This window comes from Eurosta solidaginis, chromosome 4 (assembly GCF_040869045.1).
Source record: "Eurosta solidaginis isolate ZX-2024a chromosome 4, ASM4086904v1, whole genome shotgun sequence".
Lineage (NCBI taxonomy): Eukaryota > Metazoa > Arthropoda > Insecta > Diptera > Tephritidae > Eurosta > Eurosta solidaginis.
In genome coordinates, this window is record NC_090322.1 from 228,276,252 (window position 1) to 228,292,009 (window position 15,758).

At 36.3% G+C, this 15,758-nt stretch overlaps 1 protein-coding gene across 1 annotated transcript in view; it reads left to right on the top strand.

Moving 5' to 3' along the window:
* lva (lava lamp) overlaps positions 1–15,116 on the top strand; it is a 60,710-nt gene extending 45,594 nt beyond the window's left edge. The window contains exons 7-10 of the mRNA XM_067784941.1: positions 4,164–6,158; positions 14,062–14,185; positions 14,258–14,406; positions 14,467–15,116. Coding sequence (XP_067641042.1) covers positions 4,164–6,158; positions 14,062–14,185; positions 14,258–14,406; positions 14,467–14,552 — 2,354 coding nt within the window. The 3' untranslated portion in view covers positions 14,553–15,116. The remainder of the gene's footprint in view (positions 1–4,163; positions 6,159–14,061; positions 14,186–14,257; positions 14,407–14,466) is intronic.
* Positions 15,117–15,758: the final 642 nt, after the last annotated feature.

Here is a 15,758-nt window from a genome sequence, read left to right on the forward strand (position 1 = left end):
ATCCCCCTTCTTGTGGACTGGGCAAAGAACACTTAGATTCCAACCGTCGGGCATGCTTTCGTCCGCCCATATTTTGCTAAGAAGCTGCTGCATGCGCCTTACCAACTCCTCGCCGCCGAACTTGAATAGCTCCGCAGGCAATCCATCAGCGCCCACGGCCTTGTTGTTTTTCAATCTGGTTATTGCTATTCTAACTTCGTCATAATCGGGCGGGGGGACATATATTCCATCATCATCGATTGCGGGATCGGGTTCTTCATCTCTGCGCGGTGAATTGCTGCCTCCATTTAGGAGAGCAGAGAAGTGTTCCCTCCATAATCTAAGCACTCTCTGGACATCAGTTACAAGGTCGCCGTTTTCATTCCTACAGGAGTTTGCCCCGGTCTTAAAACCTTCCGTCTGTCGCCGTATATTTTGGTAGAATTTTCGGCCGTTATTCCTGGTGGCTAGCAGCTCAAGCTCCTCGCACTCACGCCTTTCTGCTTCTGCTTTTTTCTTCCTGAAAAGGCGTCTCGCTTCCCTTTTCAACTCACGATAGCGTTCACACACTCCTCTTGTCGCGCTCGCTTTTAACGTAGCCCTGTAGGCAGCGTCTTTTCTTTCGATTGCAACGCGGCATTCTTCATCATACCAGTTGTTTTTTCGTGGCCGCCGGTAACCAATTTTTTCCTCGGCGGCAGTATGAAGTGCTTTGGAGATATGCTCCCACTGCTCCTGTATTCCTTCAGGATGAGTTGTGCCCTCAGAGAGCAGGTGTGAGAGTCGAGTTGCGAAATCATTGGCAGTCTGTTGTGATTGAACGCTTATAATTCAAATTAAAACGACATCCGGTCGGACCGGATGCCACGGACAAACCGTTAGACATTCCAAAATTTAAAAATTCAAAAATTCAAAAAAAACTGACGCAAAAAAAACTACCGAACCGGACAAGACGGGTTACTAACTCTAAAATCAAAATTAAAAAAAAACTGCGGAAATTAAACTAAAATAACCAAAGGGAAAATAAACATAAAGGCCGAATATATATAGGGGGCGCCGCGGGTGTTGTTGCGACGCCCGGTGCTAGACCCACCCTCAAAATCCATGGCCACCGACGCACCTATTTTTCGGTGGCCCCTTACCTGTATGCCCTACGTGCCTTCTAAGTAAAAAAGAACGCCAGCATTCCCATTACTACAATGTTTTTATTGACAATTCATTCCTGTGAAACTTAGACTATATTTATATTTAATACATGCTAGATAAATCTCTGAGGTTAAGACCAACGAACTTTTCCCCCCTTTTTTATTTCGCTAATTTTAGCAACCAGTTTAATTAGCGGTATATTGAAAGCTTTTAAAAAATAACAGAAAAAAAATGTTTTCGAAAGAAATTCCAAAATTTTGCTTCTAATTCTCCGTAACGTTATTGGGCTTTATTTATCCGTGTAAAACGGTATAGACAGAAATCTATTGAAAATTCCAAAATGTTCAAGGTTCTAAAGCAGTTCTCAAGTTTTCAATTTTTTTTCTTTTCGAAATCGTTGTGGACATTTTCTTTTACATAGCTTTCCTTATGTAATAACTTAGAATTTATATAGGTAAATAGAAGAAATTAAATAACTTTTAAAATTTGTTAACAATTTTTGCGGGTACTTCCACGTTCACTACAGTAGGTTCTTTTTGATGAAATGCAGAACTAAAATTATCTCTCTCTATCTATTCTTCAACTTGCAGATGCATACAATAAACTTACAAATTGTGTCATTAAACCCAGTCGGAAATTTTAGTATCCGTACGGAATCCTTTTAATATATTTCACACGTCTTGGAATGTTTCGAAATTCAAAGTTACTAGGCGTTGAACAAATTTGATATATTTTCTTCCCCGGTTTTATTTCCGTGTTAATTATTTTAGTTTATCTCATCTTATTTTATTTTATCTTAAGTTAGTTTGTTTCATTTTATTTTATTTTATCTTAATTTAGTTTATTTCATTTGAGGTTATTTTATCTTAATTTAGTTTATTTCATTTTAGTTTATTTTATCCTAATTTAGTTTACTTCGGGTTAGTTGAAGGAAAACTAGAAGTCAAAAAAAAGTATTCATGGAAGTTTATTGGCAACTTCCCTGTTCGATGAACCATATGTGACTCATAATAGCATAGTGGAATGAGTTCATGAGTCACATGTGACTCATTTCTTTATACAACTTTGATGACGCTGTCTGGGTACGAGCGTGTCGTTATATATATTTGTGAGTTCTAAGTGAGCGTATATCCAAAAGAACCGGACTTTAGGAAGTGGAAAAAAAATTTGGAATAAAAATGTTCCTCTTTTTTTTTTCTAATACCCTTTTCTCATTTTTTTTTTTTTTATTGATTATACTTCCAACTTCACTCAAACAAAAGGGCGTACTTATACACGCTTTTGACCTTTATGCATCAATTTACTTTTGATTCGTAACTTAAGTTATTTTTTTTTTTTTTTCTATATGTTCACCTGGGACTCATTGAACGTGGTAACAAGATTGGTTTTGCTACGTTCCTGAGTCACATTTGAATCACCCCGAATTGAATAGCCAAAATAAGGTAAATATATGCCAAATCATTTATAAAATAGTATTCTATAATATGTATTCCAATAATTCAATTAAGCAATACAAAAATTAATGGGCGTACGGCATTCTCAAAGCGCTTGTCTAAAGCAGCGCATTCCTAAGGCTATTGAAATGCATTCAATTTATTTTTAAATGGTTATGCTTATGGGTATATGAAAATGTAAATGTATGTGTGTTAATTACTCCAATCTAGTTAGTATCGTACTTCTATAATTTTAAATACTAAATCTTCTTTTAAGTGGTTTCCAAAGTATCCTACTGTCGAATTCGGTTTTGGCAGATTATAATGGTCCGTAGTACGGAACGAACTCACCCATTGTTTTAACGTTGTGGTTATTGTATGTGGCATTGCAGCAGGCTTATAGCTGGCGGCCTGGCTGTTGTTGTTGTTGGCGTTGTATCATATGCTACTGCGTATGGAGTTTGTGGTGGTTTTGGTGTACCTTCATACATACACGAATGCGCTTTAGGGTATTTCCCAATTTGTTCGCTTAATCCCTAATTGTCCAATTCTGGACTCTGCAATTGTCCGTTCTCAATTTGTGACATCAAGTGGTATCGTGGAGACAATAAGAAAGGAAAATCCCATGCAGTCAGCACAGACAACGTCACAATAATATGTGGCCGTTGTAGGTTGCCATACGAAAAAGTGAAATTGCGGCTAGTAGTAAAGCAGTCAGAATGGCAAATGTAAGTAAATTACCCACTTTGAAATGCAGGTAAGATTTTGTGTACGATGAACAAATGTTGGTTATTAGTGGAGGATTAGTTACACTGCCTTTGAGAAGTCTTTGATTCTACGGTGCTTTTAACTCGTTTCATTTGTAACTGCGGAGCTGATTGTCGCTGCATTTCTTACAGACGCGTCTGGAATTGCGATTTTGATGATATCAAATGTGACTTGCAGAAAATTAATGCAGTTTTATGTTCGAAAAGTAGTATAAGATTATTTTCATGTGCACAATGCTTATCGGCTTTAAAATTCAATTGGAAGTACGCTTGCCCTTAATTGGAAAATTTAAGAGCACAAATCCCCACAGTTAACCAACTCAGCACAATTTTTTTTTTTCCGGCAGCTCGTCTAAGCAAATGTTTGTAATTCCATAATTTTTGTTCCTTTTTGTTTTAGCAGTGATAAAAAATAATTTCTGGACACTTAGATAATCCTTTTTTTCTTTTTTTTTTCCGGAACAAGAAAACGTGCTGGTTTTTTTACCTCCTGTGATGGCCGCTCTGTCTGTTCCCTTCTTTTTGATATTTTTCTTTTTATCGCCACTATCACCACATCGCTAGGTGTGTTCGCGTGAACACGCTCCCAAGGGGATCATGGCCGTAGACCGCAGCAGCAGACCGTAACACCCTGTTGAAGCTGCTTGTTTCCTTGGACTACCGTTAGAGGTCTTTGATAACAATTTGTGAGTAGTCGCACCCATTGAATGTGTAACTCAACAGCATCAACAACCCCCGAAATTTTAGCGGAATTACCACCACATGCCCTTTTAAATATACTGGCAATGACTACTGGGCTTCTAATCATTATTTCTTCATTTTCTTCTTTAATTTATAGATAACACTCTAACTCAATCCAATTCATCGCCGCCATCAAACTGGGTTATGGAAAAGCAGCAACTCAACCAAAGAATATCAGAACTAACAGCAGAAATACGCGATATAAACGTAGATCGTCAAGAGCTGCAAGCGTTATTGGAAGAAGAAAAATCGAACGTAATACGAGCAGAAGAATCACTGATAGCACTGCAACAACAGCTCGTCACGTGCGACACTGAGTCAGTGGCAAATGAAAACGAAGTGAGGGAGAAGTTCAACTCTTTAAAAGCAGAGCATATTCAGTTGCAAGAAAAATATAATACTCTCCATGCGACGTACGAGGAGCAAACAGGTGAGTTGAATCGGATAAGAACGCGCGAAGAACAATTGGTCACTGCCTTGCAGCAAGCGGAAATCAAATTACAAAATAGCCTAGCAGCGGGCACACATGCAGAGCAATTGCAAGCAGAGCTGCTACACACAAAAAGCCAATTGTCAGAAGCAAGTGAGGCGGTAACACGTCTTGAAAAAGATTTAGATGCAGTTCAAACGCAACTATTAGAGCTGCAAACGAAAAACTACCAGCTATTGCAAGCGAACGAGGAGTTACGAAGTGCCGAAGCAGTAGTGGCTTCCACAGCGAATTCAGAACTTCTAAGTGAGGAGATGCGACAATTACGGGAACGCAATAACAAATTAGAAGAGCGCGTGAAGCAGTTGAAGCAGGAGATTGTCGCTTACGAAGGGAACGTCAAACCGAGCGCAATTACTGCACACAGCGCGGACGTCGATGAACTCAATGCGCAGCTACAAGAGAAAGAATCTGAAATAATGCATTTGAAGCAACGTATTGAGGATTTGATGCGTGAAGATCAGACTGAAAAGTTGGTTTTAGAAATACTTACAAAGAATCAGGAAATACATATGCTTAAATTGAAAGTGAAAAACTTGGAAGATGATAAACAAGAACTAGAACATAATCTTGCCGTGCAAATTACCAATGAAATGCAAGTAAATAAGAATAATATTGAAAGCGAAAATGCGAAATTGCACGAGAAAATTAAGCAGTTGGAAGAGCAGCTGCAAATATTGCAAAGCGAAAAGCGCGATATGGAGGAAGAACTGAAGGTGTTAAATAATCATGTGATGAGTAGCCTCGAAAATGAAGACAAATTAAAATCGGCGGCGCTGCAACTTGACACACAAAACATTGAAATAACCGAGCTGCGGCGAACAATAGAGGCACTCAAGGAAAGCGATAACGCTAACATTAGTGCACCGCCAACTGATTACGCTGCTTTGAACGCGCAGTGGGAGGCGATTGTAGAACAGAAATGTGGTGAAATTGCTAAAATGTGGCGTGAGCATTTAGAGCAACGCGAAGCGGAATTTAAATTGATAGAGACGCGTTTGCGTGATGAGATCACGGCGCTGCATCATCAAGCACAAATGAACGATAAAGGAGCTCAACAAATTGCTTCCGGTGACTCTACTGCCACTTCAACGCCCGCCTCTGTATCGACCACACAATCGGGCACATCATCCGCTACCGCCTCCAAGGATGGAACACCCCTCCGTCATCGCATCATAAACGAGGAGCATGAAGCAGATGCGGATGTAATAATTGAAAAGATGCAAGCAGCGCTTGAGAGTCAAGAAATGGAAATAGTCACATTGAAAGAACAGTTGGCAATACGTTCAGCGGAGTATGCGCGCTTGGCGGCACAATATGATCCTTTCAAATTACAAAATACCTCATCACATAGTAACATTGTTGGCGGCGCCGCTGCTACCGCGAAAGGCAATAATGCGCCAAGCAGTAATGATTCCTCGGTTGTACCAAAATCGGAACTAGACTTTGCTTTGTATATGTTGCATCAGCGCGACATGCGTTGTGAGGAGATGACATTGGAATTGGTATCGCTGCTAGAGGAACGCGACACTTTGCAGTTAAAATTATCGAATACGCTGCGACAAGTAGAGGCTATCAAAGCGGAAACAAATTATATAGAACGTAAGTTATTAGAATATAATTTTGTTTAAAAGTAGAAAAGTGCCAGCATTTAACTTTCTTTCTATGTTTTATGATTGATTTCTAGGTTTAAGGGTTGATATTTTTGGTTAACTCGTTGATTCAAAGCCAAAACGGCTTAAGCGACAAACTTTACAGTCGAAAAATATTTATTTTTGGAAAATTATAAACCCCCCTATTGCGAGTGTCGATCGGAATAGAATCGACAATTTGTCGATTCAATTTTTTGCATTTAATAGTATTACTATACAAATTAATCGCCAAATCTTTGGACCATTATAAAGAGTTATTTTATACAAGAGAGATTTTGCTATTTTTTCAACTTTTCGATGTATATAACATTATGAGCATTATTCGATCTTCGATCTTCGCTGGCTTTCGAGCATCGAAAATCGAATTTGAAATTGGTATTATGACAACTCATCTCTGTCGAAATTTTCGTTGTGTATCTAATTTTCAAGCGAATAGAAATTTGTAGTCGATGCTGTATCGAATAGAAAAAGAATTGTTTAAAATGTAAGATTTTTGTATTTATGTTCTGCTTTTTTACTACCTGCTAGTAATTTTAAACTATTTGAATTAATTTTATATAGGTCCAAGGTCGTGAGTACAAAGCAACAGCTTGAAAGACTGGTTTCAATTATGGAACAAAATCCCCATATAGCAAAGGAACTTGCACATTATAGAAATGCAACTTTGCTTGATGCAGCTCAGCCTCCTCGTAATTCAATTTTATTCATCTTTCACAAATAAGTGAATGCCGTTTCCAACGCTCGGTTGGTTGGATCCCTGAGCGCAAAATCGGAGAACTGTTGCCAAAATTAAAAAAATATTAGGAATAGACTCGGCTCTTGTGCATTCCTGCAGCAGTTCATCTGTACTGGACAACAAGTCCATGAACGCTTCTATGGACAGTCTAAAATTTTGAATAAATCTATAAACAAAACTTATAATTTCAACAATTTAACAACTTATTTAGAAAGCCACACTTACGTGGTGGAATTCACTTCCAAAGGATTTGAAGCATCTTACCCGTCTCCTACTTCTGGCTAGCTCCAGTAAGCTTTCCTCTTCATCTGACGAATCATCAAACCACAATTCCGTTGTAGTCATATTTTTATTTTTAATATTTGCATTTAATAACTTGTTCTGCTTTTTTTTTATTTTTATTCTATTTTATTTGACAGAGTATTGGAAATGTGCTATTGTGAACTTTTGAATTTATCGAAATTCACAATAATGCTTGCCTTCATCGAACGCGCGTCGTAATACCGAATGAAAATTCGTTCGATCAGCTCTTTCGACCACGGTCGAAGATCGAATTTGTCTCATAATAGGGGCCATAATTTCTATACATTATAAAGATAATCGATTATCGCTCAGCGGTCGACTATCTACTGCAATCGACACTCGCAATAGGGGGGATAATCTACGCAAATTGTCGCTTAAGCCCTGATTGTTTAAGTCATAATTTTTAAATGGCTTATCCTAAGGGCTTTGAAGTTAAATGAGCTGATGAAAATGAAAATTTTGCCGCCGTAAGGGCCAATTAATGGTGACTTATAACTTTTTTTATTTTTTTTTTTTATAACCATAAAACCATAACCAGATGAAACAGCTTATCGAACCTACCTTATGGAAATCAATATAATCGATTAATGGTGCCCTACCATAACGCTAACGCCATAACCATACCGTAGCAAACCAATTGGTTTTTGGTTTCTCGCCATATCCATAACCTAAAAATCTTTGAGTTGCTGAATTTAATAACTTTTTGTAGATTTTATTTATTGTTTTGGATAAGTTATGACTAAGAGACTTATTTTTTGTGGAGTATGTCTGTAATTTTTTGCGTTTTCTTCATTTTTATGAAATTTTCACGATTCTTAGGTTAAGGCACCATTAATCGATCACATTTGAGATGGTTATGGATATGGGTATGGCTACGACTATGGCGTTAGGGTTAAGGAAGTTTAATTAGCGCTTTAGTTCATTTGGCGGTTATGGCTTGACGTGATAGAAGTTAACTACCTATATTAAGAAAAATATCTGGCATATATTTTGAAATACTGAAAAGGGACCCAATTCATGTTAAATTTCTGTCCATCCCCTTTTTTTTGAAACCCTTATTGTGTCCTAGCTAGGGCCCTTGTTTACAATCGGTTTTTCGACTAATCGACTAGCCTAGTAGTACTTTTGGATTGAATGAATTTCAACAGAGCATGCAATCGAATAACTTTCAAAGTTCGAATATTGACAGTTTCATAAATTCCGTTCAATCTGCCACTAATACAAACAGTATATAGGCATAACAGCATAGCGTAATCGTAGCAGAGACAATTTTAAAGTAGAGATGTTGCATGCGCGAAAAATAGTGTACAGCAACATTCACAAAACTCTAGTAGGTCACATTCACTACTCACCATAGCTGAATGCTTTAAACTACAACTGTGTGTATTTATTATTTAACAATTATTTGTACATTTTTTATTCAGCTAATCTGTTCAGAATTCCAACCAGTGTATTTTGTGTGCTTAAATTATGTTAAAGTTTGTGGTGTGGTGAAAGTGTCCTACTAGAATTTTGTGAAGCTCCGCTGCTTTCCACTGAAGTTCACGCATGCAACATCTTTATGTTCAAAAATCTTTGATCGTAGTAGGGTGGAACCTTGTTAGTGTGGTAGCGTACGAGCGTAAGAGCGTATGCGCGTAAAAGCTTATTAACGTAAATTGGTACCAGCGTAAAATCATACCATTTATTATTAGAGCGAACTAGCATATTATTGTACTGGCGTTTTGTCGTATTGGCGTAAATGCTCCTGCAACCGTGGACGTAAATAGGGTCTAATAAGGCCCGGTTTTTCAGCACAAGTACAACTCAGTTTGTCAGTTAAACTACGCTTAAACTTATTCTGCAGTTTTTCAGTCTACATTAACTGAAGTTTAAGCTGAGCTTAAGCGGTCGATCTGGTTGGGTTAAACTCTTGTTAACCTATCGGTGATTTCCGTTCATGCGAAATGGCGTCGAATATACCCAACAAGCATTTGGGCTTGAGTACCATTAGAGCTCATGTTGATAACTAGGCATACTCCTAATATCTCAAGAGTTGTTTCGAAACAGTGGCTCAACTCGAGAATCATAGCGTACTCATTAAAAGGGGTAATTTTTTATAAAGCAAAAAATGCTATTACTTAAGTTGAATAAATTTAATTAACAACTTGTGGTTCTTTAACTGGACCCGAATGTAAGATTCCATACTACAGTTTTTTCACGAAAATAAAATTAAATATATATATTTTAATAAATAAATAAATGTGACACGCTAATCTCCGAAGAGATTTTAGACAATTTGCGTCGTGTTTCTACAGGACCTACTTGTTTATGTTGACTCTGCACGGCATCTGGAAGGCAGATGAGTTTTCACTGAGAGATTTTCTTTACAGAAGTACACTCGGAGTGCTTGCGAAACACTGCCGATGGACAATCCCGCTTAGAAAAAGTGGGTTCTGATTGAAAAACCTTGTTTCTAAAATTATGATGTTGCTTTGGCCGGGCCATGAACCCAGGATCTTCAATGTGGTAGGCGGAGTACGCTACCACCATACCACGGTGGTCGCCTATATAATTTATTTTTGATTACTTACACCTCATTACTAGTATCAATTAGGTGTTTATTTCTCACAATAAATAGCTAATTGCTTTGGAGGTACCACCTTGGAGATTTTTTTCAAGTCAACTTGATATTAACTGGAGAAACTTGCTGAATATTCATTTGAGAACTGTACATTTCTCAAGATCTCTCGAAATTAGGATATTAATTGGAAAATATTAAAGACGTTGGAGATCAACTTGAAACAAAATAACGCGCCCCTAGACAGTCGGTTCTATGTACCGGAGCGACTCGGGATTTTTCCCGAGCAAGGACTGTCACTCCATTTAACACTGCTACAACAACAACAACAGCACCATCAACTTGAAAACTTTTAATTTTACAAAATTGCTCAAAGGATGGATAGTGATTGGAGAATGAAGTTGGATATCAACTCAAGAACTATATGGTTTAAGAATAATTAATGTCCCTATTACCGTTTACAACTCAACTCTGGTTGAGTTGAAATTTCGGAATTTGGTATTACAGATTACAACTCAACTTGTCAAAAAAATGTCGGTTGAGTTGTCTAGTCTAACAACTTTTTTGGCATTACCGTTTACAACCTTGTGTTGGTGTAGTTGTCAAAGACGTCAAAATCTTGCAACGGATTATTAGCAGTTGTCTCATACAATTTTGCAGTTGTTTTGAAAAAGGGTAACGTTTTACAAAACGGTTCACCACCCAATTTTTAACAAAAATTTTCAAAGTCGGTATCAACAGACACGTTTCGACCTCCAATTTTAGAATCCGAAAACAAAAATTTAAAATTTCATTTCTATCATATCATTTCGGTTCAAATTTGCATGTGGTTGTTGTATTTTTCCACATTTGTTGTACATACTAATGCAGAAAGGCGTTGGACCCACCCAGGGTTATTTTTACAAATCGCGGCCGAAGGCCGCCAACGCAGAAATATGTTCTGTGCAAAAAAACTATGGTTCGGGCCTCATATTTCGGGTCCTCTCGTGGCCATTTTGTGGGTTGTTGTGAATATTTTTCGACAGAAATAAAATTTTTAATTTTCGCTTTCTAATCCTGAAAACGGAGAACGCGTCTTTTGATACCACCTTTGATAAGAGTTAGATGGTGCACGGTCTCATAAAACGTTACCGAAAAAAAAACAAAAAATTTAAAGCCGGTAGTTCAACCTTTTTTAAATCAAACAAAAATCTACAATTTTGTACACATTTATAGAATAAACAACGTTTAAACGAAGGATTACATTGAATAACTTTTTGACTTTATGGAGCGAAATTCCGAAGTTGGATGAGGCTGGCCGCAGTTCGGATGCAACCAAAAAAGGTGAAATTATGCGAACGTGAGTCCAGTTGATACTAATCACTACTCCTGGGAATCCTGTTTTAGAGTAAAATACAATTTTTGCTGTTTGGGTTTTAATCCACTTCGCACTAATAATATGAAAAACTGAATAATATCTAAGACCTCTTTGACAACTATGATGTTGTAGGTTGTGCCAGTCCAACACTAAAATCATTTCCACACCATTTTTGATAGCAGCCGTCAGCAAGAAATCGGAGTGTAGCGCATAATTTTAAAATATGAGGTACAGCCGTCCCTCCAACGCGTTTGCGGAAATGGCCCTTCATTTTGTTTAGTAAGGAGCAAAATGCTTCCTTACTTAACCGAAAATAGCTTACAAATCTGCAAATATAACTACATTAGAATCTTATCAATTGTCACTTAAACGTTTTCTTACTTGGTGCTTGGCAATTCCAAGGGATTGGAGTGATCGCGTAAATGTTTTCTTATTCGCAACATAACGCATTTGTCACTAACATTTTCGTCGTTATAACAAAATTCTATGCTAATATCCATTTTGTTATTAATAAAGAATCACTTGCAAATGCTTAAATTTCAGCCACAAATTGATCAGCTGTTCATTTATCTGTCAAGTCATCACTTTCTTAGGTTGGCAACTCAATTCAACTTCAACTGAAATAAGTTGTAATTCGTAATACCAAACAGGAGTTGAGTTGTCTGAAAGTTGAGTTGTTTTAATTACAACCCAACTATGTTGAGTTGTATACCGTAATAGGGGCATAAATAATGATGTTGGATATCACTTCCGGAACTATATATATAATTTCGCTGGAGAATTTTTTTCCATGTTTGTTGGGTAAACAAAATACAGTTGTTGCCGTATCTACAAATTATGGTATGGTTATGGCAAGGGTGTTATGGTATGGCACCATTGACCAGTTACATTGATTTCCATAAGGTTGGTTGGATCAGCTGTTTTATATGGATATGGTTACGTCAACTTTGCCAATATATAGATAATAAAAAAACCAATGTTGCCGCACAAAAAAGCATACCCCAAAGGCGGCCTTAAACTGTGACTGAAAAACTGCTCAGTAGTTTAACTGGAGTTTAAATTTGACTAGAGTTTAAGCAAACTTAGTTTAAGCTTAGCTTAAACAGCTACTGAAAAACCGGGCCTAAGTCGTAGTCGCAGCACAAATTAGCAGTCCACAGGAAAGAAAAACTTATAGCACTTGCAGTTTACTGCTACTTAACACTAGATGACACTATAAACTGCGTTTGCTTCTGTTTCCGATCACAAATTTTTCTTTTTCTCAATAAAAACTTGCACATCCTCGGCTTAGAAATTAACTGCAAAATTGCGGGAAATGACTTTCCGCTCTTGCATTGACTTCCTCGCAAGCATACCTATATGATATGGTGGACTTAGCTTTCCTTCTTCGGGGAGAGCTCCTGTTATGAACGTTCTTCTAAACTATTATTAGCGACTAAATTAAACTATTTGACAGGATATCTGAGAACTTGATATTTCGTTAAGAAATCAATATAATTCCCTCTGACATATAGGACAAGGGACATACAATTTTCTGGTGCTCTCCGAATGTAATATTATTTATTCTTTTAAATTAAAAGAAAGGCATTTTTGGGAACTAATGGGCTAAAATATTCTATAACTTGTTACCCATACGATTTCCTTGAAATATCTTTACTGTAACTAACACGAAACCTTGTCTGAGATTGCAAAAACGGTTTAAAAGGTATCTTTACACTCACCGTGCTTTGCACACAGAGTATATTAACTTTGATGGGATAACGGTTGGTTGTACAGGTATAAAGGAATCGCGATAGATATAGACTTCCATATATCAAAATCATCAGTATCGAAACAAAAATTTGATTGAGCCATGTCCGTCCGTCCGTCCGTTAATGCGATCACTTGAGTCAATATTGAGATATCTTCCCAAATTTGGTACATGAGCTAATCTGGACCCACAATAGATTGGTATTGAACATGAGCGAAATCGGATGATAACCACGCCCACTTTTTATATATATAACATTTTGGAAAACACAGAAAACCTGATTATTTATTAAATAATACACCTAGAATGTTGGAATTTGACGTGTGGACTGATATTGACACTGTCGATAAAAATTTGAAAAAATTTTTAAAATTGGCGTGGCACCGCCCTCTTGTAATAAAATCAATTTTACAAATATTATTAATCATAAATCAAAAATCAACAAAATCGGCAGAGAAGTTGCCTTAATTATAAGGAATGCTTTGAAGAAAAATTACCGAAATCGGTTAAGGACCACGCCCACTATTATATAAAAGATTTTTAAAAGGGTCGTGTACAAATAAAATAAGCTATATCTTTGCAAAAAAAGAGCTTTATAACAATGGCATTTCATTTCCCAAGTGGATTTATACCAGTAAATAGGAAAAATTTCAAATTTTAAAAAATAGGCGTGGCACCGCCCCTTTTATGACTAAGCAATTTTCTATGTTTCGGGAGCCATAACTCGAAGAAAAATTAACGGATCGTAATAAAATTGGGTACACAAATTTTCCTTAAAGCAGGAAATTTTTCTAGTAAAAATGGACGGGATCGGTTAAAGACCACGGCGACTTAGATATAAAACAAGTTTAAAAGGGTAGTATACTAGAAAAATAAGCTATAACTTAGAAAAAAATAGTTTTGAATCAATGATATTTCACTTATAAGTTTTACTGTAAGAGGAAATGGGGAAACATTTTTTTTAAGGGGCGGTGCCACGTGTTATGTAGAAAAGTAATTTATCTGAAATGAAATATGCAATTGAAGCCCACGCTGAGTATATAATGTTGGGTTACACCCGAACTTAGACACCTTTACTTGTTTATCTTAAGTTGGAATCGTATCAAGTCTAAATAAACATAAAATAAAAACCCTATTGACCTCATAGCTCCAAATGCACCAGCTGACAACACTACACATGCGGCCGAAACAACAAATACAGACAGTGTCACACAGCGTGGTGTCGTTAGCCCAAGCAGCCGTAGTGACTCAACCGATGAATTGAGCCAAAAGTAAGCGGATTATTTTTCTATAATATTTTTTAGTTATTGGAAAGTAATTCATAACTCTTTAATCTTATTTAGATTATCGCAATTGCAAACTGTCAATCATTCCAAGGACAAAGTGATTAAAGAGGAACGCGATCAGCGTATAAGACAAATGGAAAAGATACAACAAGATGTGGCCAAAATGCCACAAGCTGCTGTCTCCGAATTAGTTGGCACGGAAGCGGGTATGAAAGAAATCAATTCTTTTGTAATTTTATATTAATTATTTTCTTTTATTTGTTTAGCTCAATCGGGTCAATCACCGTCATCGGTGCTATTAAATTGGCTGTGGGGTAATAAGCCAGACAATGGCAGTTCAGCGCCACATTGAAGTAATCCAAATACTTATATACAACAACAAACTCTACGATATCGAGAATACGAGCTAAAGCAAATAAATACCGCTCTAATTCGGTTGTAACCATTTAAGTCGTAAACAAAACAGCAAAGTGTTATTAAAATGTTTACCCGTTCTATGCGTATATAATCACATAAGAATATCAACGCTGGTAACTTCTGCTTATACTAATACATACATAGATATTTATCAAGATGATGAAATAAAATTTAATTAATGTACCTATTTTGTTCCACTTAACATTTATTTACCTATTTACCAAATCGCGTAAAAATTATAATTGTAAATAACGATTATATATAACACAGTTGTGTATTTTTTATTTAATTAATATTGTTATTGCATTATCGAAAAAAGGAAAAAATAAGTACGTAAAGCATTCATTCAAATAGAGTAGAAACTTATGTGCATATATAATTTGTATGAAAGAAATTTAAGAAAATTTAAAATTGTATTTAAAATATTATTGGAATTACATACATGCAAACATATATTGAGTGATATTGAAGAAATAAAATTGGTTAGCATTGAACAAAGCGTATGTGGCCTTTATATGATAAATCAAAAAAAATTGGATAATACTCAAGAGTACAAGGATTTTAATCCAGTTACAATGTAATCAAACCATTTGCTTCCCTGATTTGGCATTTAACTGTATAGCACCTGGGCGACCGAGCTTTGCACGGCAATCTTCGAGTATGCCGCATAACATACTTTGTTCTACATGTCATCATTAATCAAACTCTACTTTTTTATATGTACATATATATTTTTACTTACCAATATTTGATTTCCTTAAAACTAGATTTCAAAAACATATCAAACACTAACCGCAAAATGAACTGGAATGGAAAATTTGAAATGGGTAATTCCAGCCTATAGTATAAGGGATTGTTATGACAATTAGTGAAATCGAGAACTAAGTTATTTAAATAAATAAATAAATAAATAAATATAGTATCTTCATGCTCCCAATTATTAATTTCAAACATTTTTTTAGTTATAAACTACGAAAGTCTCACAATTTTATTACATTCCTAAAACTTGTAAATATCACGAATGACAACTATCAGTTAGTTTAATTAAATGCAAATTACTTCCCTAAGCGCCATTTGTTGGTAAGTAGTTAAATGGTTGGATGTCGTTTTCAAATTGAACATATGCCTCTAGCGTTCAACG